Source organism: Nestor notabilis, unplaced genomic scaffold, assembly GCF_000696875.1.
Source record: "Nestor notabilis isolate BGI_N333 unplaced genomic scaffold, ASM69687v1 scaffold11496, whole genome shotgun sequence".
Taxonomy (NCBI): domain Eukaryota; kingdom Metazoa; phylum Chordata; class Aves; order Psittaciformes; family Psittacidae; genus Nestor; species Nestor notabilis.
In genome coordinates, this window is record NW_009934289.1 from 35,406 (window position 1) to 59,274 (window position 23,869).

Consider the following 23,869-nt stretch of genomic DNA (forward strand, 5'->3'; position numbering starts at 1 on the left):
AGGGCTGTCTTCGGGTAAATGGAAAGCAACTGGTTGCAAACCTGTAGTGGATTTTGTTCAGAAGTAATAGTTTTATATCTTGATCCGCTTGCCATGACACATGCACTTTCCTAACTGAGAGCAATTTTATTGATAATAAAGGCATCATCAAAGCAAAATTGACAATATTTTAAGAACCGATTACAACTGATGCCAGTAAAAGTAGGAGTTAAATTAGATTCAGAAGAGAGGTTACAAATAATGAGCCATTGATTCTGAATTCTTTACTTTTATTTTTTTGGTCCAGCTCTGTGTTCACTTGAGATGATTCATTCTTCCAGTGAGTTCCTTCCAGGAAGGGTTCCCCACAATCCTCACAATTTTGCTTTTCCTCTGTACTAAAGTTCTTCTTTCTCCGTTATTACAGTTTCTTTTTGGCTGAGGTCCTCTTTGATTCCTCCCAAAGGATCCTTTTAGAAAAGGAAATGCAAGAGCTAAGCTGCTTATTACAAAAAGAATTGCTCTAATAATTGTTTGCTTCCCCCCACCCTCCCCTCAAAAAAAAAGATTATGTGAAATGTAGATTTTCATCTATCCAACCAAGGAAATCGAAGGCTTGTTAATGAGGTCAGAAGTAGTGCAGCTGTTGCTGAAATGTGTTAATGTGTTAAACTGACCTTTTAACTTATTCTTTAATGTGAAATAAAGCATGAAGAAGAGATGGCGGAATATACACAGCTTGGACATTATACGTAAAAGGCTGTGTGTAGGACTTCAAACACATCACTAAAGAATGCGCAGCAGGGGCAGACACCGCATGTAGACTTTGAGTACTGGAAAACAGAATTGTGCTATGACTGGGCAGAGCTCACTGTCTCATCCTTCACTGCAGATTTAGGTGTCCCAACATTAGTTTTGTCATTTCTATCCATTTGTAACCACCTATTTGAGCAGTGAATTCGGGAGCAAATCAAAGCCTCTGGTGGAAGTAAGTTTGCAAACTAAAACCTGTTTCCCTGCTAGCTGAAAAGAGCATTAGTGGTAATTTTTGCTACCCTGTGGATCTACTTCACTTCCAGGCAGAATGGGCCCATGCTTATGCTGGATGGACAGTGTCTCCATGTGCGTATCAGTTTTTTCTGTTGCTTGCAGCTGTCTACGTGGAGATTGATCATGTTGATCACATAAAGTGTGTCTTTTTGCAGTGAAGCATCTGGGATTGGGGGACATCCCAGGGTGATCTGGGGCAGTTAATGCTTATCTGTTCTGATTTACAGTGGAGGAGAAGAGGCTGAGGAACTGGACAATAATCATAACCAGATTGCCAAGAGAGGGGACAGTATCTGTTCTCCGCTGTGCCCTTGCTTTATGAAAAGAAGCTGTGCTGAATGCAGCAGGATGAGGTAGGCAGTGGATATTTGAACCACTCCAGCTATAGCTAAAACTAACTTAAGTGGGGCTTCTTTTTACAGCTAAAATCCTGATGAAGTTTTGCTTACACCTGTCAAGGTGCAGATTCCTTTCTGCCATGCAGTACTTACTATCAGAGTGTTAATGTAGTTATTCAGTGATGACATGAGAGTGGGAGAAGAGGTTTTTGTGTGGTGAAAACAAGGATGTGAGGGGGTGCATGCCTGCCAGGCAGTGATACATGACTGCAGCTAGTGTGGTCATGCCAAGCTAGTCAGCTTGGAACCAGCTAAGAGCTGGTAAGAACCACCCAAGCATTGACAGGAGCAGTGGCTGAAGCCCATACATATGGCTATGCTATAGGCAGTTCAGCTATGCCTGTACAATGCGTGAATGTGCCTTGGATTACACAGCAGATCAGTGAGTGTCTGGATCAAATGCCTTACCTTCTCTTCTGCTTCTGCTTTTGTCTTGCTTTGTTCTTCTAAGAATTCAGAAAATGCCTCCAAGGTGTGCTCCCCAGCATAGGCCACCTCCTGAAAGAGTTTTAAGGTTAAGTATTAACTCAGTACACAAAATGCTGGAAATAATGCCATAATCAGATGCAGAATTTCGGTTCTTTAGACTGACCAAACTCTAGACTTTTGTGCTTCGTTTAGAAAGCGAGGGCAGAGGCACGCAGCAGGTTCCAATGTCATCTGAAACTCAAGTGTGAAGAAGAAATAGATGTAAGTCCCTCAGAAGAAAAGAATTTGTATCAAAACCATAACCATTATTGTGTAGTACCAATACCAGACACCAGTGTCTTTTTGTGTTTAACAGTAAGCATTTGCAATATACTTTGAAGAGCAGAGTCTTTTAACTGTCCAGCCATGATATTCAGTGCTGGCTAAAGATTTTAATGGAAATAGAGTTTCTGAAAAAACTTTGAAATATACAATCCAGAAGCACCAGCTGTTGCACAGCTTGAAAGAACAAGAAGATGATGAGCAGTGATATTCATTTTCTTATACTTCATGTTATGTTGGGGGTTTACTAAGGATTTTCTTCTGAGAAAATTTAATGGAAGAAGCACTTTCAGTTTAGAGCTTTAAATTTTCTCAGTAGGTCTAAATACCATATTGTATTTTAAAGATCCACCATTCTACCCCCCAAATACCTTTGCTCTCTGGAAGTATGAAAGGATCTTGCACAAGCCTACTAACAAAGAGTTGTAGAAGCTCGTGTGTATTACACTGGGAATTGTCTGCTGTTACCTGAGTGTATCTAGAAATAGGCAGACACCTCTTCTCACTTATGTTAAGCTCGCTTACTCCCACTGAGACCAGTAATGCTGTGCTACTTCACGCTAGTTACTCTTATTCTTGAGAGTTCAAAGGACTGTTAACAAAACACCTCCATTCTCTGTTAAATTCACTAGAAGTATACACAGGTTTGATGGTTCCATTCAGTAAGGTGTTCTCTTGTAATAAGAAGTGTGGTGGCCTTGAAGTTACATTTTTATGTTTGCAAGCTTAAGTTTCTTGAGAAAGATTATTTGATTCTTCCAGAGGCGGTTAATATTCTCAGATGAGCCTTGATTTTTATTGACTCTCATGATGGCTGGAACAGCAATCTCTCAAAGCCCGATGTCCTATAAAGCCAGAGAAGCAGCTGATCCCTGCACTGGTTACTGAGGGTTTGTGTCAACACTTTTTATTAGAGTAATTGTGCGTAAGAGTATGTAAATGTTATTTTTCTCACTTAATCCATAGAAACAAATGGAATCATCTTAAATCAGTCTACATGTTTTTTTCTTAAATTTGGAGTGGATGATGCAGTGGAGGAGTTGTTCATCAGCTTCACAGGTGGAGCTTAGATGATGCCTGGTCACTCCTCCATGTAATTCACTAGATTCACTCTCTTGTTCCTTCAGCTGTGGCTATAACTGTTCCCCAGCACAGAAACGCTCAGTGCTCTGGAAAACTGGGCACATGCTTAAATGCCCAACTATAGATCTAGGTGTCTTAGTTTATGCAACTCCATTGAACTCCAGTTAACCTGGAGTGGCTCCTGATTTAAAAATGTTGTTGTGCATCTAGTTTTGCATCCACTGAAATTGAGAGAGTGACTTGTCATTAACTTCAGGAAAAGTTGAGCCTATTCTTATACAGGCTTAAGAGTGACAGTGCACAGATAGTTTATAGCCTGGAGACCTAGCAGATACTTCTGGTCAAAGGATGGTATCAAAGACAATCTCATCAGGTGAGAGGGCTTGGAGGGCACTGTGTAATAATGTGTTCTGCACATGGCTTTGCCTTTAAGGAGGTGTAAGAGCGTCTCTGGTGGCCAGAGAACTTAACCCAGTTCTAGAAAACAGCTTTAGGTCACGTTAGCCACATTTCCCTTGGTTTACCAGGAGCAGGTTCAGACTTCTTTGTGTGCATTTTTATGTGCTTTGTATAGTCTCTTTAACACAGGATAATGCCCAGCAACCCAGGATACTACATTTGTATCCTGAGCTCCAACTTTGGTTACCTTCCAGAAAAGAGTAAGTATATGTTGGAGAATTCCCAGTGTAACTGCAGGTTGAGTGGGATATGACTGCTGCATTGACTGTGTGTTAATAGCTTCAGTGTGTCTCAGATCATTTATGATTGCCTGTAGTGAGTAAAGATGTCTGTCTGTGGCCAGCTGTTCATATAGTGCCATAAGAAGGAAGGCTGGAGTCAGACATTTCTGCACTGGTAGACATGCTCAAGTTAAAATCCCTGAACTTGAGGGAACTGGTATAAAAACCATGGTCACAAGGAATAACATGAGATTTCAAATGCTCTTTAATTTTGGGATATTTGTGTATATAAAACAACTCCTTAATAGTTAGTGAAAATTGTTACTGATATTTCCTGACAAACTGACATTTATTATGAGCATTTAATGCGTTCCTGCTTTCCTGCATAAAGACTAAACATGGTGTGAGTGTGCAGGACTGCAGTTCAACTCATTAGGAGCTGTGCATGCACATCTGAGAGGAAAATCTCTCCCTCAAAGATCAAATGAGGACACGGGCAAATGTCTTAGAATTTAATTTAAGTTTTGGACTAAGAAGAAAAATGAAAAGTTTAGTAATGTCTTAATTATAACAGTGTCTTAGCATTTAATTATTCTTTTTTGCTTCAAAGATATTTTCTTTTTAATTAGATTATGTAGATGGAGGAATGTAACTATTTAGTATTTTTCTTTGCCTCTTTCTGCAGTGTTTTCTGATTACTGTGTAACATAGCTGGTGCGTTATGTAGCATATTGTAAAGATCGTTGGTCTTGACAACAAATATTTATTCCCAATTGAGGCTGTGGTGCTGGAATGAAGGAAGATTACTGGCATAAGTGTGTAGAAGCAAGTTTGGGATTTGGGTTCTGTGAAAATGTAGAGGATATTAGAAGAGTAGCACCAGCATTTTAGAGGCTATAGTCATACCTGCTCCAGAAATAACTGTGGCAGGGTAGTTCCGTGACAATACATCTCTAGTCATGGTTTGAAGTAGGCGGGCACTGCAGTGATTAGGGGATATCTGTAAATTCACTCTAAGTTGAGAATGTTGCTCGAACCCAAAAGACAGATTGAAGGTTGTTCTACAGCAGAATGTAAAGCTGTAATGACTTGTAGGTCCGAGTCAGTACATGATACATGGGCTCTTGCCACAGCCTCATATATAGGAAAAGACAACAGAAGGGTTTCTCTAAATCACGTATGTGACAGCAATGAATCCAGTGTTGAGTAGATAAGGACCAAAGATTTCTTGCTTAAAGGACTCGCCATTACAGGCACATGCAAACACACACACATGCATCCCTCCCCAGTGTGCAGCTGTGTCTGCGCATTCTTCCCCAACAACTTCTCACCTGGTAGCCTGGTCCAGCTGGAAAGAGTCTGAAGAATGGATAGCGAGCTAATCCAATGGACAGGATGTCATTTGCTGTGATGTCTGTCTTTGCAATGATTATATCAGTGCGACATTCATATCGCTTTCCTAATTCATCCCAGATTGGCAGGAGTTTTTTGCAGTCATAGGACCAAGGGGCATCTGCAAAATTAAAAATAAAAGTAGAAGGATAGAGTCTGGCAGAGAGCATGTGCTGGTGTGGTCACTGGGATACATTTAGCCCTTAAAATTAACAGGGGTTTGGATTTTAGTTGTGGTCAGTCTCTACTTGAAATCATTCACTCTTCATGAGCTTCATGAGTTTCCATTTAGTGATTACTACCTATTCACTAGTGCATTTCTGACAGCAGTGCTGCCGTAGCTCTCTTTAGTTTTTTATGACTATAACAAAGACACAACCCTTGTCATATGACTTTGCTGGAGGGATGTGCCGGATGACCAATGCAACCCAAGTAAGTCCTGCATCATTCCCATGGTGAAATGCTTGCCAGAAGCACAAAATGCTTTCTGCATGCTAAAATTAACCATAGAATCATAGAATCATAGAATAGTTAGGGTTGGAAAGGACCTTAAGATCATCTAGTTCCATCCCCCCTGCCATGTTAATAAACTATACTAGATTTACTTTAAAAGGAAGAGTTTGAGCTATGGTTGTGTTTTGACTCTGAGCACTGTATGCATGCTGGATAGCAAAAAGGCAGACTGCTGAGAAACTAGTACCCCCTTAAACAGCATACAACATGTTCACAATCCTTCAGTCATGAGAATAGTGCTCATACTCAGTTTGGATAGAATTAAAATATCTGGGGTACTTTCCTGAATACACTACATCCTATTTATCAGCCTTTCATTTCCAGCAGACTTGGTTCAGTTCTTGCCTAGATCAGTCAATTCATGATACTGCAATGTAAAAATGACTTGCATGAATGACATGGCTGCAGCCAACAAGGAGGACTGCAGGAACATACTACCTTTAAGAACTTCTAGAATTCCAGGTAATACAGCTACTTGTTGATGTCAATGCTGTATGTTTGCTCTACTGAAGTAGTTAAGGCACAAACTAATCCCTGCTGACTGGTACAGGGATAGGGCATTGTTTTTTTGCTGGGAAGAGGCAAGCAGGAAAGCCACTTCCCTTGCAGAAAGAGGAGCAAAAAGGCATTACAATATGCGAAACAGTTACTCCTCTCTGGAATTTAATCCTAGACGATGATAACCTGACAATCTCGTTTAGCTCTCCCTCTGTCTTTGGAAGACAGACTGACTCATGCTGTACAGAACGCTGTAATGTTCTGTTGTACAACATGATGCTCTAGTGTCATTTTGTCTTTCAACACTGACATTTGATATGGCCTTGACAAATATTTATTTAGGGATCTAGTGTTATTCAGTACAGCCCTAAGTCAGCAAAGGTATCACAGTGTTTCCATAGATATGACACGTTTTTCTTCGATGCTTTCATCAGACAATAAAAATTCATTAAGCTCAGCTCCTGTAAAGTGTGAAGATGAGTTTAGTATGTAAGCATGAGCTTTTGTTTTTCACTTCTGATTGATCAAGTTAAAGCAACTTAAAACCTGAATGCAACAATAACACTTACAAAACATAACAAACACAGTTCTGGTCTTATCAAAGACAATCCTGTTGAAATTCTTCCCAACAAGCACTTTGACAGGCATCTTGTCCCAGTCCTCTGGAATTTCTTCACTGGAGAGGTGTAGCTAAGCAGAAACAGAAACACTTCTGTGAAAGAACAAGGAGCATTGAGGAACTGTACTCTAGCTCAAGTTACTGTGAGACCAGTGGGACATGTCTCTACCTGATGTGCACTATTACTGCGTGTGGTTTTTTTATATATTTATAGCCAGCCTTCATGTGCTACTGCCTTCTCTCCCTTCACCCCTGCGTAATTGGAGTCGGAATTACTCGTCTCTCTCTTGAATACAGACTCCATAGTACACAGTCTGAAAATGACCCTTTGGAACACGTTTGCATGCATTGTACTGAATTCTTTTTGCCCAGTGTTCAGAAGCTAGGCTACTGAAAAGCTTACCTGTGGTTGGCTTTCAAAAGTGACGTAAAATACACAAGACAGTGTGCATTACTGCTTCAATCTGTGCCTTCACCACCAATGACAGTCCTCACAGAACTCCTACAATTTACAGTATATTAGCTGGCAATTTCCTTTCCTTTACACCCCAGCGCAGTAGTAGAAAGGCACACATTCTCCATGGAAGCTCTTCCCTGGTGGGAGTGTGTCACTCAAGTATATCTTGGTGGAAAAAGAGGTGACATCCCCACCTCTTCTGTCCTTCTGCCCCCCTCCAACATTAAAATCAGGAGCTGCTACTCTAATCTCTTAAATTCTGCCTGCTGTCAGATGGACTACATCATCTTTTCTCCTCATGATGGAAACAAAAGTAAATCACCCTGAAGAGCACTGAATAAACAAAACATTTTAATGTATTTTTCCTGTGAATGTGGAGGATGATGCCTCATTATGATAACAAATACTGCATTTACCATTGGGAATGATTCTCCTGGTGCAAATTCACTCTGAGTTTGCTTACAACGAATACCAAATCTTACTCCACTCTGAAACTCAATTTTCTATTTACTGAACTTCTCAAAATCCTCAAAATCTGTTGCAGTCATTGTTTGCATCTCTCCCAACTAAGGGAATTTAATAGCTCTATTATAGTATTGGCAAGATCAAGACAGAGGGAGTTTGAGTTTTTAAACCACTAAAATACATCAGCTGAAATCAACTAAAATATTGTACCGTAGATGATTTATCCAGTTTTTACATAGGAGGACTGGAGAAATTTGTAGTCCGCATAAGTACTTAAATACAGAAGAAAGCTCTCTCAGCAGCTGTAGATGAATGCTTTAGAAGGAGAGTAAATTACTAATTCTGATGATCAGAACAGCACGTTGCTCTCATTAAAAAAGGATGTTTTGCAAATTTGTCAGTGTTTTAGCTGGGGTAGTAAAGAGACATCTTATTAGTAATGGACATACCTTTGCTTTTCCATTTAGGTAGCTCTGGCAGAATTCTTTCAGGTTCTCCAAAGTCACCTCGTCTGCAGGCATTTTGTACATTGCCTCACTTGTTAGATTTAGGATTCTCACAGCAGGAACGTCAACCTCCCTGATGCGAAAGTACTCAAAAACTCGTCCGTTCCTTGGTTCATTAGTATCCACCAAGACAAACATTATCTGATAAGAGAGTCATGCATCTGGTTGAGTCTTCCAGCTTTGGTTTAGCCATTTTAGAGAAATGGCCTATGGAGCTTGGCAGTGGGTTAGGATCTAACATTAAATGCAAGGAATGGTGTAGAACCGTGGTTTGGTCTCAGTTTAACAAGCAGCAGTTCTGTGGACTTCATCATACCTTGATCCTAGTTAATAACAAGTGCTAAAGCAGCCAAAAGGAATGAAGCTTTTCCCTCTGTCATTTGTAGTGGTTTGCTGTCACCTATTCTAGTAACACTTCTACATTATCCCTCAAAACTTTTATTGCTCTGTCTACTAAATCTTAACAGGACAAAAGAGCTAAATCACCTGTAATCCAATGTCTTTACCAATGTGATGGTGGCAGAAATTGTCAGAACCTTGCTAAAACTATCTTTGATTGGAAGTTGCTCCTACAAAGTCATATTTGCAAAATCAGAAACAAGTTTATTGGGAGCAGCTGGAATTAAGTATTGGTTTGAGTGATTGTTGCATTTTAAAGAATAATTTTCAAATGAAGGCTCTTTTTCAGCTTGTCACCCTAACAAACTTAAGGAATAGTTGCTGATACTGTTTTGAAATGATTTGGTAGACTTAAAAGATGGACTGACAGCAGTATACTTTTACCAGTAACATTGGTGAGTATTTTTCCATTGATCTTTTGGCATTAATGTTTGCAAAGCAGGAATTCAGCATTACAAACCTTCCCTCTAAATTCTGCAGCAGCAGACTTGTAGTTTTCAGAAATCTCGCTAACCGTCTCTGAGTTCGTTGGGGTGAACAGCAGGATGTGATTTTCAACCGGGACATCAAAAATCTTCACAGATGTCTGGGAAACAAAAGAATCAACATCTGTTCCACTCTTTGTAAGCAGAACAGTGAATCAGAGGCTCAGCGTATCAGTATCATTTAGTCATGCTATTGCAAATTTTGCTTTTAAGGACTCAGTTCCCAATCATTTCCATAACTGTTGGATTTTCATTGTTTTAAAGAAGATGAAGTGAGAAAAATCAGCAGCTGCTGAGTGTTTTATCTGTTCCAGGGAAAACCTCATTTTTATTCATAGATTTTTACAGTCAGAAGGGACTGTGGTGATCTGCCAGTCTGACCTCCTGTGTGACACACACTGAAGAATGAAGGCTAAAGATGTGCTGGAAGTAAAAGGCAGTGTTACCCAGGAAGGCCCAGCTGCAACAGCTGCAGGAGCTGGACCTGATTGGGGTACTTCCTTCATTTCTGGGTGGCATCAGCAGCTTACATCTCCTTCCCTGCACAGAGCTGCCCTTTCTCTCTTGCCATCCCACCATGATCATAGGCAGTGGGATGTCTCCCAGGCAAGCAGGTATTACCATGATTTCCATGTCTTTCCCTTCCTGTCTGCACTTTCAACAATTATTGCTGGCTTCTTTCTTCCTCGTCTTGGCCAAGAGGACCTGTTTGCTACATGGGAGTGGAAGAGTTGAAGACCTTCCAACCTCCAGCCCGATGTAGTTACTGCAGAAGCAGCTCAGGCCTTTGTTTTGGCTCCACAGGAGGGAGGTGTTTGTGTACTCAGGCAATTTTGCTGTTTGGCCAGCCATTCCTCTTCTGTTCTAAGAAGCAACGTCTTGCCAGAGGGAAGCATCCTTTGGCATGGATTAGACCAAGACCTGCCTGTTGGGTTCCACTGGTGTTTCTAGGTGTGTTTAGGGCTAGTCTAGTCAAACAAGCAAATGAAAGTCTCAAACACTAAGGAGCGGAATAGCTCCTGAAGTCTTTTTCTGCATGGGTTCTTGTCTTCCCTGTCTTTCTCCTGTGGATTTTGTTAATACAATGAAACACACATACCTCAAGATTATATTCAGTGACCAAATCCAAGGTAAAGGTTTTGATTAGCCTTGTTAGATCCAGTTTGTTCTGTCTGCCATCTTCCAGCACTTCATTATGCACAGGTTTTCCCTTGGACAAACAGTAAAGTTTGTGAGGTTGTTGCCCTTACCAACTACATCAGCAAAGAGGCTGTCTTTACTCTAAAATGTTGTTCTCAGCTTTGCTATTTTATGATCCTCAGTAACTGAAATTCCATAACTTGTAAAAAGAACGTCACTGCTAGATTACAGAACAAGATTATAACTAAAATTCAAGGTACAGCTGACAGTTTTAATTTGCTTGGTAATCTTAACATACTCAAAGATCTTTTCTCTGTACATGCTGTGACATACACTCACTCTGGACATCCGAGGTCTGACTAATTCATAGCCTAAATGTTGGTGCTGCTTCTGTGTAGTTTTATTCTTGTTGTTGGACACTTCTGTTGTGGATTGAAAGAAAAGATTCCTGGCCAAAATAAACACAAAGGAAAAGAGGTGAATGTCTGCAAAACTCACTGAACCTGTTGGTTAGAAAGTGGATTGTAAAATAAAGGTATTTTATCAAGATGCCTAAGTATAAATTAAGAGCCTGAATATAGGCAACCCTACTGAAGATATCAGTTGTCCAAAGGTTGCTGTTTGCTTCTGTGTGTCTCTCTTGTCTGTACATGTGATATTTTTTGTGATAAGCTGTTTGAATTTCAACTAGGAAATTATTTAACCTGAAAAATTCCCAAACTGCCTTGCCATAGCCTAAAGCTGCTGTGACAGCTACTGCACCTTGCCTCCTAGGCTTTTGTACTCCTACCTTCTTAAACACAACAAGGGTGTTCTTTTGGATGCTGTAGTTAGCCCAGACGTCCTCACTGGCTGTCATCCCGAAAGGCATCTCTGGCACATCTCTTGCCGTCTCGCAGAAAACTTCCACACTGTCACTGTGAAGTTCCTAGTCCCAGAAAGAGTATGTATTAAGGCTGTCCCCTGCATCCTGCTAGGATGTGTAGAAGTGAGAGCTACTAGCAAGGCAGGCTGCTAAAGGCTTGTTAGCTAGAGAGGAGAGTGTAATTGTAAAGTGGGTATAGCTTGCCATGATTACCTCTAAGGGGAGATCTTTACAACAGGGGAGATCCTAGGAGTGCTATGGCACTGGTAGTGCCTTCACCTTTCCAGCAAGTGCTGGCTGGCTTGGGTCAATATAGATGTGTAGGGTTCCCTGTGTCCTTCTTGCACTCACCTCATCTGCCCAGCACTCCCCTGGCGTTTCCATGCTCTGCAAAGACTTCTGCAGATGGGGAAGGATCATGCCAACAGCAGCTCCCCTGCTGCAGCCCATCTGTACAACCGGCAGGATGTGATGGATTAGAGAGGAGGGCTCTCTGCTTGCAAAAGAACCTGACTGATGTGTTTGGTGCTTTGACTGAGTGCTCTTCAAGGCAGGGACCTTGACTCCTACATCTGTCAAATAGTCACTGTGCTGTCCACCCTCACACTAATAGTAAATAAGCACGATGAAAGGCAACAGTGCTTCCAGATCTGATTTAATCAGACAATTATTTCATGCTAGATGTATAGTAATTTATATGCTGAGTTCTCCCAGCACATCCTGGCACTCACATTTGTGAGCAATCTGTGACTAATAGAAGGCCAAATACAGCTCTTTATTTACTTGGATGCTATTTTGTTGGCTTCCACCCATTAAATTTCTGACATGCCCTAACTCATGCTCATCTATTGTCATTTCAGCCTCAGAGTGAAATCATGAAGTCAAACACATCTGCAGACAGTAACTGTTATCAGCGTGGTTCAGGGAGCTATCCAGCATCACTGCAATAGCAAGGGCTTCTCAGTCTGGACCAGCGCTGGTAAACTGCCTTCCTTTATAAATGGCTGCAAGCAGATTGCTGCAAAGCAAAATTCTGGGGAGTCTGAGCATTTTCACAGTTTGTCCTACTATGCTGCACGTGTTCACTAGCTCTGTTACTAGGGGGAATTTTGGTAATGAATCCTGTTTTCCACATCCCTAAGACTTGGACTGTCCACTGTAACCCCAGCACACTTGGGACCTTATCAGCTGAGGTGTAAGTCCAGACACTGTGCTTTTAACTAGGCAGAGAGATACTACAATAAAAGTCTCTTTAGTTATAGAAAATCCTTGATTGAATGTTTCAGATAAAGATTTCAAGGACAAGTTGAAAAGCAGGAAAAAAAAAATCCTATTTTACCCTCTTCTGACTTCCTGCCTTGACAGCTAAAATTTATTTTGCACTACTTGACTGTTGTTCTGTATCATTCAGCCCCAAATCTTAAAAACCTTATTCTGCTCTGGAAATTAGTAGCAATTTGCTTGAGAAAGGACTATATGAGTTGGGTCATACACAGTAAAATATTTTATGACTTCCTATCTATGCAGATTTCCTAGCTGGCAGGAGCTAAAACGCACAGTTAGCCTGATATTTATGGAGCTGTCTCTGCCCCCCTGAGTTTTCCTGAAGCTGTTTAAATCATCATATGGGAAGAGGAAGAGAAGGTACTCCAGTATGTTAGACAATATTTACTGCTTTTTTTTTTATGGACTTTAGCAGGAAGGGGACATTCCTTCACCAGAACAAGCTACAGCTGTTCATGCCTGTGATTTTACACTGGGTTTGAATAGAAATGCAGTGATAGGTAACCCTAGATTTCTAGTTCAGTTACAACTCTGGGCAGGGATTACAACTTTATGCAATTTTTGGAGGCTCCAGTAGTAGCATGACCCACACCAACAATGGGTTGAGTCTCTCCAAAGAAAAGGTTGAAGTTAAGTAAGGATAGGTAGATCAATAGTTCTGCCCTCTTCCCCCCAGCCACCAAATTTGCGATGGTTTGGCAGAAGCCCTTTCTCTGAGGATATAGGAAAGTCTGCTCTGTCCAGAGCTGTACAAACACTGCTGTCACATTATCTTCTCAGAAGCTGGTCTCTGTTAGGTGCCTGAGAAAAGTGCTGTGGTGCAAGATGGTCTTATCTCTGCCTGTGCTGCTTGTTTAGAAGTGTGAAAAAGATAAAAACAAATAGAAAATGCAGAGAAAACGGAGGGCCTGGAGGTTTCAGGCAAGTGCTGGGACTTTTGGATGTGTTGGGATTTGGTGATGATAGCAAGCAGTATATCCCAAAGTTGAAACAACAACCAGCCTTTTGAATCTCCTAGTGAATTACCTTAAAAAAGCCAATCACTGCCAAATCATCAGCATTTATGATGGTTTCAGCCTGGTCAGTAGAGTTGATTAAAACAGCGCTAGGTCCTGTTCTTCTTTTCACCCATGTAATAAAGGCTGAGGCTTGTCTGACTCCTGTGGAAGGTAAAGATTGTTGAAATAACCGTCAAAATGAATGACAAAAAATTCTGTACAATCAGCGTAGAGGTAGTGAGGGTGCAGAAGGAAGCTGAATACAAATGGACTTGGGCTTCTTAGGACTGGGGTCAAAACTGATTCAAGGTGGGCCTGGGGCATCACAATTCAAGCTGAAGTTCTAGTCATTGTTTAAACTATTGCTGACTGTAGAAGATCAATGGTAGATCAGTGCAGTGTTTTCTGGGACCTCTGTAAATGGTCATATGTCCAATTAGCTGCTTAATCACATATGGAGAATAGAGATGAGGATATTTAGACAAGTAGAGAACCTGTTCAGCAAGATTTCCTGTGTCCCAAAATTACAGTCAGCTATAAAGAGCTATTGACCTGAGGTTTAATCCAAAATTACTTCAAACCAATTGCAGATTTTATTGAACTGTCTCTTCAATTAAATTAGGTGTCAAAATTGTTCCTTTGGTGCTGCAGAAGGGATCTGATAGGCTCAGAGATTCCTCTGGGGTGCTGCAGCTTCGCTGTTCAGTTTAGACACAAGAAACAAAGCTGAGGTGTCAAAGTCATCCTATAATTCTGGATTGTTCCAAATTACTGCTATCAGAGATGACAGTCTGTTTATTTGGTAAATTCTCTTCAATCTTTCAGAAGTTTTAGAGATCTTGAGTTTCTTTTAAAGTTTGTAGCTATCATGTTTTCAGAGGAATTGGAGCCATAAATTTAGTCTCAGGAGATTAAAATCTCACCTGTAAAGTAGCCCTTTCATTTCTGTGAGTATGATATCCTTGTTGGACCAGAGCTGAGTCCAGAAAAGGGTTAATGGAAGTTATATACAAGAAAAAGGAAAAGTCTGTATGCTGTGAAGTGCTAGAGTCAAGATGTACAGTACAAGTGGATTATCAAAGATGCAAGTCCTGGTACTGTGCATTTTAGCAATATGACAAGATCAAAATTGAGTCAGACCATTTTACTGCCATCAAGTCATTTTGCAGCAGACTGCACTGCAACTAGTTTAAAATGCTATTTTTTTTAAGGTGAAGCGGTCAGGCATCTGCTCTGGGGTGAATAGGCTGCAGAGCAAAGCATACAGCAGTATCTAGTGGCCACATAGTGCTTGACTTCTGCTATCTAAATGCAGGTCTTACAGCTTATGTCAGTGGTACAGCCCCACAGCATATTTTTCATGTGATCAATCTTTCTATTGAGTTGCTTTAAACAGCCTGTGTAGCTAGTTTCTACTAGCCAAATTCTGGCTTTGGACTTGTAAATGATGATTTTACAAAGCCTAGGGTTTGGCTCTCACACTGTGTCCATTGCAGGACAAACATTTATAAACTCCCTCTGCCATGAACTATTTGAGTTAATTTCTTGAAGTTTCTTCTGTGGTATGAAGCATATAGCATACTCTGTGTGATAAGTCATTGGGCAGTCACTGCACATTTTCAGTTACCAATTATCAGTGGTTTAAAAGTCATATGCCATAGGTCAGATTTTACTAGTTGTTGTACATAAGCATTTACCAGTCAACAAAGTGTAATTTCAGTCATTATTGGTGGTATATGTGCTCTGAATGGTTGATGCTGTCTTGTACAAATCACAGAGCAGAAGCCAGTTTCCTAACATCCTGCTAGTGTGTCTTAAATAGCAGCTCTCTGCTGAAGGGTGACTGTGATACTCTGTGTTCGCTGGTTCTCACAAGCGTACCTGTCAAATTGGTTTACTGGTTTAAAAGAAGTTTTCTTGTCAATGCCATAGATACAATCAAAGACTGAAGGTAGGTGCTTTTGCTCTCATGTAGCAGCACCTCTAATAAAAGTTTAGTGTGGCAAATCACGCTTTCAGTGGCATTTGTGCAGAAGCTGCTGTTTGCACAAGTCTAGATGGTGGGAACTTGGTAAGAAATTCAATAGCAATGAGGAGCAAGTTACTAAAAATACTGAAGATCAGCTTTCAGCAGCAGCAGCCACAGGGGGCTCAGCAGTTAAAGAAATCAGAGCACTTGGTTGTGTACAGGCTCAGGAGACAAACTCAAGGTTCCTTTTTTTGTTGGTTATATTAAACCCGTGACACAATTGTATCTGCTCAGAGCACAGTAACAGATGCTTGGCCAAGTCCTACCATTTTATCAACTCTGAAAAAATTCATTAATTTAGGGAAAAATAAAAAAAAATCTTTCTTGTTTATACTTTCAGTGAAAGAAAAACTCTTCATAAGGCCTGGATTTCCCAGGATTGTTCAGTCCTGTTGTCTTTGCTTAATAACTTTTTGTAAAAGGCTTCAAATAATTCCATGGGTTTCCTGAGCCACATATGAGCTCCCTCTGATGGCTAAATTGCAAAATTATTTTCCTTGGCTTAGGAAGTATACGTAGGAAGTATATTAATTTAGGAAGTATATCTAGGAACCTGGGAAGTGTATTAAGGAACTTAGTGAATTCATGATTCATTGTCATATGCACAGAGTATTGCTCCAGCCTATTGCCATAGGCACGCTACCAGTGAACTAGAAGAAGTGCAAATGGAGCAGGTTTGGGACCAAATTGTTGATTGGCATAACTCATTTATTTTTGTTTGTTGTGTAGATGGGAGTAAGTCATCTTGCTGTGGAGATTCTCCATACTTGGTGGAATTACACCAGCAGTTAATTTGACTGTGTGAAGTAAACATTGCAAAGCATGTTCAGCTATACACCAGGAAGATTTAAATCAAAGTTGTTGCATTGGTACAGAGGTGATTGTATATTTTAAATCATGGGCAAAACCAGTTCTTTACCTTGCATATTCTTTATCTGAGTATCTGTATTTTTCTTCTCATCAGCATAATAGATAGGTACATCCTGCTGTTACATATCACTATCTTATCGCTGCATAAGACAGTTTACCTTTGCAGTCTATGGGATCTTCCCTGCTGCCATCCACAAAAAATTTCACAGTAGGAAACTCTTGAATATTAAACTCTTTTCTCAAATCAGGTTGGTATGTGACATCAATTTTACCAAATTGGATTCTTGGAGCTTCTGTTTTAAGCTGTTGCGCAGCCTCAGCAAATTCTTCAGACAAATTCTGAGATGATTGAAATAAAGAAACATCTGGAAAGGGTCAACCAAAAGCAAATGGGTTACACAGGCCACAGCATGAAGCTTCCTAGTAGAGATTTTTCTGTCATATTGTAGCTCGAATAAGCTACAGTAGCTTATTGAATAAGGGGTTGAATAAGGTTTTTTATGACTCAAGTAAAGGAAAAGTTATCTTTAGTTTTTACTTCTTTGTATTGATGGTGATTTTTCGCCACTCTACATGTCCTTGGACAAGTCATAGTGACCAGCAAGTAAGATGTCAGTACTCTTCTGTTGGGAAGAAATGATGTGGAATTAGAAAGTAGTTTGACTGATTATACTGGGTATGAATCAAAGGGAGGTCAAGAACAGAGTTAGTTATTGCTCACATTAGGACTCTGATTAGATACCATTTTTGTAAGCACTTCAATGAGGCAAACCTTTGTGATGCAGAAACTACTTTTCCAGATAAGAGATGGCAGTGGGAGAAGGAGAACAACAGAGTATGGTCTTTTAGAGACTGGAGAAGTATTTCTGCATGTTGTGCTGTGTGCCAGCCCTCCTGTAGCTCAAACCATAGAATGCAGTTGTGTGTTTAGAGGAAGGAGAAGGGTCATCCTAGTCGTAGCCCTTGGGCTGTAAGTTCTATTAATGTGAAAAAAGGATAAGAGAAAGAAACTAGTCACACATCAGCTGCTCTGCATTCAAATCAAGTAAGAGGCAGAGGTCTGGAGGTTTACAGTTTTGCAACTTGGTTTGCAAAGAAAATGGATTCGGCTTTCTTTTGATTAAAATTGAGGTAGCCTAACTTGTTGAATTTGTTTTGTTATAAAGAGCAAAACCTTTTTCGTTAGATTCTGCATGGAAGATTATGTGTCATCAATATACTTTTCAAATAGGAACAGGTGAAAAACATCCAATTAATGTTAGTTTCATACATTTATGTGTGTTCCTGTGTGTGTATATACACACATTTAGATACATACTTAGACAAGCACACACACTGCGTTTTGACAACTATGTGTCAAAGCATAAATCTAACAGAATAACTCTCTTTTGTTCTTTCACAAAATTACAAATGCATTTCTGTACAGCCTACTTGGTGAAGATATTGCCCAGCATAATTATAACGAAAAAGCAAATGAACAGTTCTGTATGAGTTCTAATAAATGAAAGATAAAGCCACTAATCTAACTCAGTGCTGAGTTACATTTCTTGCATTATTCATCATTATCCTTGCTCTGAATTCCAGCCATCAATCATCTTTTTCCACCTAACTGCTGCAACAAGGAGTGGGAAGAGTAGCATTAAATAATGTTATTTTCTCCAAATGCTGATGTGATAGGCCCTAACAATTCTGTCACATATAAACCCATCTTGACTTAGGCTCACAGAACCCCCAGCACTGGAACAGCTGCTCCAGCTGTTAATGTGCCAAAAGGGGTTCCTGTTGGTAGAACAAAACTTAGTGTCTGTTCAGGATGCACTCAGATACCATAGTGGTGAATAGAAGGTGCTTCTCTAAAAAAGTAAATGATCCTTAAGGCATCAGTCCAAAGCAAATTCTGGTTTTAGGATCCAATTACAAACAGATACTTTAAGAATGATCTGTTATCACTGAATGACCTGAATAAGCAGAGTTGCAGGTAACTAATTGGTAATGTAACTAGCATGCTTAGGTAATGAGAGTTGGTAAAGGTAGTAGCTCCTGGCTGGAGCTAGGGAAAGTGCATGACTCTATCCCATAAAAAGTGCTCATTGCACCCAGAGACCAGGAGAAATCAGACTATCATTAATCTGGCAACTCTGAGACTGAAGTTCAGTGAGTGAACAGCCTTACTCATCAGACAGATAAAAACTCTTTCCTTGACTACCTAAAAAGCATGTGGAAACATCCATCACACACCTTTCCTGAGTGATTAGGCTCCTCTTCAGCTTTCCATCAGTTCCTTTTCATTCAACTCATTCTCTGTTTGCCTCCCAGGTGCTTTATTTTTCAAGTCACTTGAATGTCACAGGAAATCATCACTCCTTTTATTTGCAGCCTTTTTTTGAGTTTTGTGTCGTTTCCTCTGGTTTAGATTTTTATTGACACCGATCGCTTCAGGCACTGGGGTGAGAAAGCACCTGCTGAGGCTAACGCAGCATCACAGAGCTCGACTCAAGGAGAGCTGAGCACCAGCAGAATACAAGGGCAGACACAGATGAGAGGTAACAGAGGTGGTGGCAAGGTCACGAGGGAAGATGTGCATGGGTGGTGGGCCATGGGTTTGCTGAAATTTTAAATCTGTTTTCCTAGATAGTGTTTTTGACCTCTCTTTTGAAAGTATCACTGGATGCTCTCCCACCTTGTGTCACTGCTGTTTTGTGAGGTGTCCTTTTCAAAACAGATGCAAATCTCCAAAAGACTTCTTTAACAGATTTCTGCCATTTGATCATTGGTACAGAAGGTCCTGAAAATAAATTGTCCACTGTCTGAGAACAGCTCAAGCTCTTTGGCTCAGATATGGGAAGAATTAAAAGGAACCACAGAACTAGGAGAGTTTAAAGCACCTGTGGGTGTCCTCTTGAATTTCTACTCTTTCTTTTCTTTTTGATAACAATTGAGCTGCAACCAGTCACCTTTTTGAATCATTTGCACGAGGGAGACTGTAGCACCATTTCTGCAGCCACTTTGCTCTGACAGTATTGGCATATTGTCTTCGTGAGGAGAAGGCCCCACACTGAAGAACATCATGTTTTCAGCACCTTCCCTGACAAGTAGTTTTCCTCATTTTAGGAACTGTTTTAAGAACGCTTCCCTCTAAAGGTCATACTGAGCAAATCTTATACACACCCTAATTCCACGAAGAAAGTGTGTTGGGTATGGGATTGCCATATTTTCCGTTTCATGAACTGTAATAAAGGATATTTTGTTGGTTTTGTTTTCCATGGTCAACCAGCAAACCAGGTTAAAATGAAATCCTGTGTACATTGAAAGTGAAGCCTGACAAACTGAAAGGGAATCAGATTGTCAAAAATGCTGATTTTTACAGCTCAAGCTGCTAACAGTCTTGTTCTAGGCAATATAAAACGTTTTGTGAGAAACCAGTCCCACTTCTCTGAAGAATTTACAGCGTGACTGAATAAGGATCGAGAATAAGGTGGGTATCGTTACATGTCATCTCTATTTTAGACAGTCAGAGTACATTTTGCCTGAAGCCACGTCAAATGGATATGACAAAAGTGGGAAGAGAACCAGAAATCTTGTGTTTGGAGAGACTCTTTGTCTTGAGCACATCAATAACCTGAGTAAGTTGATTCTTCTTTTTTCAGTGCAGCTTACTGAAGTAAAATACATTGAAATGTGGACAGAGAAAATTTTTGCTGAAACATAAACTTACTTATGTGTTTAAAGCATTCTTGAAGTGAGCATACATGAAAGCATGGTAAGTTCCTCCTTTAGCTAATTGCTAGTGGCCTCAAATTTCTTTCTGCTGTCTATTTTGATGGTCTAGTGATTGCTGCAGTCATTGTGAATATGCCTGTTGTCATGCGAAATACTTATTTCCTCACTATTAGTTTCTGCTATGGTCTGAAAGTAATTTTAGCAGTCCCACTTTTCATCTTGTGTGTAGGCTGCTTTTACAGTTTTACTAGAGATCTATAATTTTCCCTGTAGCAGACTCCTGAGATGAAGAACAGATTCAAGTTTAACATACCAGAGTTGGAGAGATGTTAATCTTGTTGCAGTTGCAAACTTTCTTGTGTAACCTTGAATTCTCCCATTCTCTCCCGTGCTGACGTCTGTACTTTCAAACTGATGTTTGCAGTTCACTTGAGATCCTCTGCTATGCAAACACCAAGGATTATTCTACAGTTTGGATCCTTGAGAATTATTCTACAGTTTGGATCCTTACTCAAAGCATTCAATGAAATAAGCACGTGTAAGAGAGATCTACATAAGGGACCCATGTTAATCAGTAAGTCTGTGCAACAGGCAACTAGAACATCATCTAGTGACTCTTGTGCCTGTCTGTACATGCATTTCCACTGCCCTGCTCATTTTTACACACATACTTAGCAAACAATTTAAGTGACTCTTTTCAGAGGATTTATTCCTACAAGACTGACACAGCTTCCTGAGAAAGCCTACAGGAATGTGGCACCCACGTTACGCTGGTTTTCACACTGCACTAGGTTCCTACAGTAAGCTTAGTTGTAAGAAATACCTGTTCTGGGTGGTTTTGAACTGTTTGCATTCATCTCCTGTGGTGAGGAGACTGCTGTATGCTGAAATCAGCTCTTAGCACAGGAGTGAGTATGCTTTGGATGTTGGCTTTGTAAGTGAGCTGATCATCTGATCTATAGAATTGGTTTAAGACCAGTCATGTCCCTCACTCTGCTTTCTAGAATCCCTCCATATCTATACATAGGGAGCAATTTATTGCTGGTAGGTTGTTGGGTTTTTTTCTCGCAATAACATCACCTTCAGCTTTTGTCCCTTGAAAAGGAGATGAATGTCTTTAACCCTTATCTTACCGCTTAAATGTCATTGGCACAGATTGTTAGTCACGGGCTGCAGGAATCCTATGGCTGACCCAGTGCCTCACTAGGTTTGTAAATGTTTTGCTAGAAAAGGTAAACACTACTTTTCCATAAATGAGAGTGCACTTAGCACACGGAACAAGAGCACGAGGTTTGCATGGCTTGTGTGTTTGTTCCTAGGTTATCCCTATGTTTATCTAGGAACTGTAAACTTCACTGGAAAGGACAGGAGCAGGCATTCTCAGAGATCTGGGGAGTCAAACATTTGCTGAGGTCTAGGCCTTTTCCTGAATTATTCTGCTAGGCAGGAGAAAGTGGCATTAGCATGTGCTCTGCACCCATTTTGTGTTTCCCAAAATACGCTATTAGCCAAGTTAAAAGCTTATATAACTTGAGCTGTAAGGGACTCAGAGAGATTGTTTGTCTGGCCTAAGGCAAGAAATGTTACCTAAACCAATCTTGACAGCTATTTGACTAATCTGGCTTTAAATATTGCCATGAATGGAGATACCAGAGCCAGCCTAGACATCATTAACCTTCCCAGTAAATGGTAATCTTTATCTATGCCTATGATGTCTGTAGTGTTAAAGCCATTAGATTGCCAGTGAAAATGAGTAACAGTTCTATGCAGAAATAGTGCATTTGGTTACATTTAACATGTGTCCTCTCAGTCACAGTATGGTCTGTTGCTGATGTGGGCTGATGCACTGTATTTTACCTCTGGGCTGGAGCATACTGTGGGCTATTTCTGCCTCTCTGGCCTGGGAAAACCTTAAACGTGAATGGTATTCACTGTACTGTTTGGGAGATCTGAGGACTATTGGAGAATTATGGGACAGTTGCAAAGTCCTGTGAAAACCTTTCTGACAACAGAAAATTGGAAGGGTTTACAAAAGGCTTTTGAAGAGAAATGAAACAGATGTGCTTCACTGTGTTCTGATAGTTGCTTCCCCTGGGAAAACCAGAGTAATTCATGACTTCAGCTGGTTACAGTTTGCAGTGGTGTACAGCAGTGCTTTTAGTGTTTGTGGGTTTAAGTGTACAAAGATTATTTTCCCCATGACGAAGACATTTATGAAGTGCTCGGGATTTTAGAGTTTGTTGGGTTTTTTGAAAGCAACAATATTTTGCAATGAAAGTTAACATAGGGACTTAAATTCAGCTAATGTATAGTGTAAAGCATAAAACTCCCCCATGCAGGCAACACTGATGTAAGATCTCTCCTCTGCTGGTGGAAAGTGCTCTATATTCCCTGTGCTAGTAGGCATTTGTGTGATATTTAGATCAGTTTAACATGGATAGGGAGATGCCACAAACTGCAGCAGAGGACAATTTCCAGTTGAACGTTTAGATTAGGTCCTCCTAGAACATGCAGGACATGTAACTCAGCTGGGCAGGCAGCAGTGCTTGCGTCCATATAGGAGGGTAGACACATTGCTATGTGCTGCTTGCACTGGTTTCACACATTGTTCCCTGGGCCTTCCCAAAAACCAAAGAGAAGCTGGATCCTCTTTTTCCTCACCCTCTTTATGCTGCCCCTTCAGCTACTCTTATTGCACAATGCAGTTGGGATGAGGGCAGAAGAGTGCAGATTTCTGGGTCACTACTTTGTTTCCATGCTGGGTACCTGCCCGGTGTACTTTGCTCAGACTCTAGGGGTTAGCCTCATACTGCTTGGCAGAAAGTTAGCGTACATTTTTGTAGTAAACCTTGCCTGAAAGAAGGCGGATCTGGGACGCTGTGAGGTTGGAACTGAAGGACATTAGGAGGACTTGTGAGTTACCGGGCGGAAGACATCAAAGCAGGCCTCTCCTGATAAATATTGTGGGATTGGTAAGTACGTAATAGTATGCAAAAGGGAAAGTGTTGGAGTGTTAGCCTTAAGCCTATCTATTATGAGATAAGAGTGCTGAATCAAAGTTTGGAGCTCAAACTTTTTCCCATGCTGGTACAGCACCGTTAACACATCCCACCTTCTGGTAACTCTCTGCAGTTTATATACTGGGCATGACGTGCTGTGGTATGGAATACCCCTTTGGCTAGTTTGGGTCAGGTGTCCTGTCTCTGCTTCCTCCCAGCTTCTTGTGCCCCTCCTCACTGGCAGAGCATGGGAGACTGAAAAGTCTTTGAGCAGAGTAAACATTACTGAGCAACAACTAAAACCTCAGTGTGTTATCAGCATTGTTTTCAGACTAAAGTTGAAAACATACAATGTCAAAGACCACGCCCCCCCCCAGCCAGTAAGAAAGAGAAAAATAACTGTTACAGCTGAACCCAGGACACTTGTGCAGATTGAAGTGTTTCTGCTACCAGACTGCCGGGAAATACAGCTCCATGTTTATGAAGACGGAAATTACGCAGTGTCTGAGCTTTTAGATGGGTAACAATACGAGAATATACCTTTTGGCTTTTGCTTTTGTGATACACTTAATGTAAGGCTCAGATCTTCTAACAAAGTTAGTTACTTCAAAGTACCCACTATGAGGAAAGAACCTAATAGAAAAACCAAAAACTGGCCTCCACCTAATCAAGTGCTAATTTCAGGGAAAG

At 40.6% G+C, this 23,869-nt stretch overlaps 1 protein-coding gene across 1 annotated transcript in view; it reads right to left on the bottom strand.

The window, feature by feature from the left end:
* Positions 1-377: 377 nt before the first annotated feature.
* The window catches only part of PDILT (protein disulfide isomerase-like, testis expressed), a 24,225-nt gene continuing 733 nt past the window's right edge, over positions 378-23,869 (bottom strand). Inside the window, exons 2-11 of the mRNA XM_010017258.1 lie at positions 16,619-16,825; positions 13,590-13,723; positions 11,205-11,342; positions 10,374-10,484; positions 9,250-9,375; positions 8,334-8,531; positions 6,913-7,033; positions 5,272-5,453; positions 1,836-1,925; positions 378-449 (exon numbers count right to left, since the gene is read on the bottom strand). Of these exons, the coding sequence (XP_010015560.1) occupies positions 378-449; positions 1,836-1,925; positions 5,272-5,453; positions 6,913-7,033; positions 8,334-8,531; positions 9,250-9,375; positions 10,374-10,484; positions 11,205-11,342; positions 13,590-13,723; positions 16,619-16,825 (1,379 nt within the window). The remainder of the gene's footprint in view (positions 450-1,835; positions 1,926-5,271; positions 5,454-6,912; positions 7,034-8,333; positions 8,532-9,249; positions 9,376-10,373; positions 10,485-11,204; positions 11,343-13,589; positions 13,724-16,618; positions 16,826-23,869) is intronic.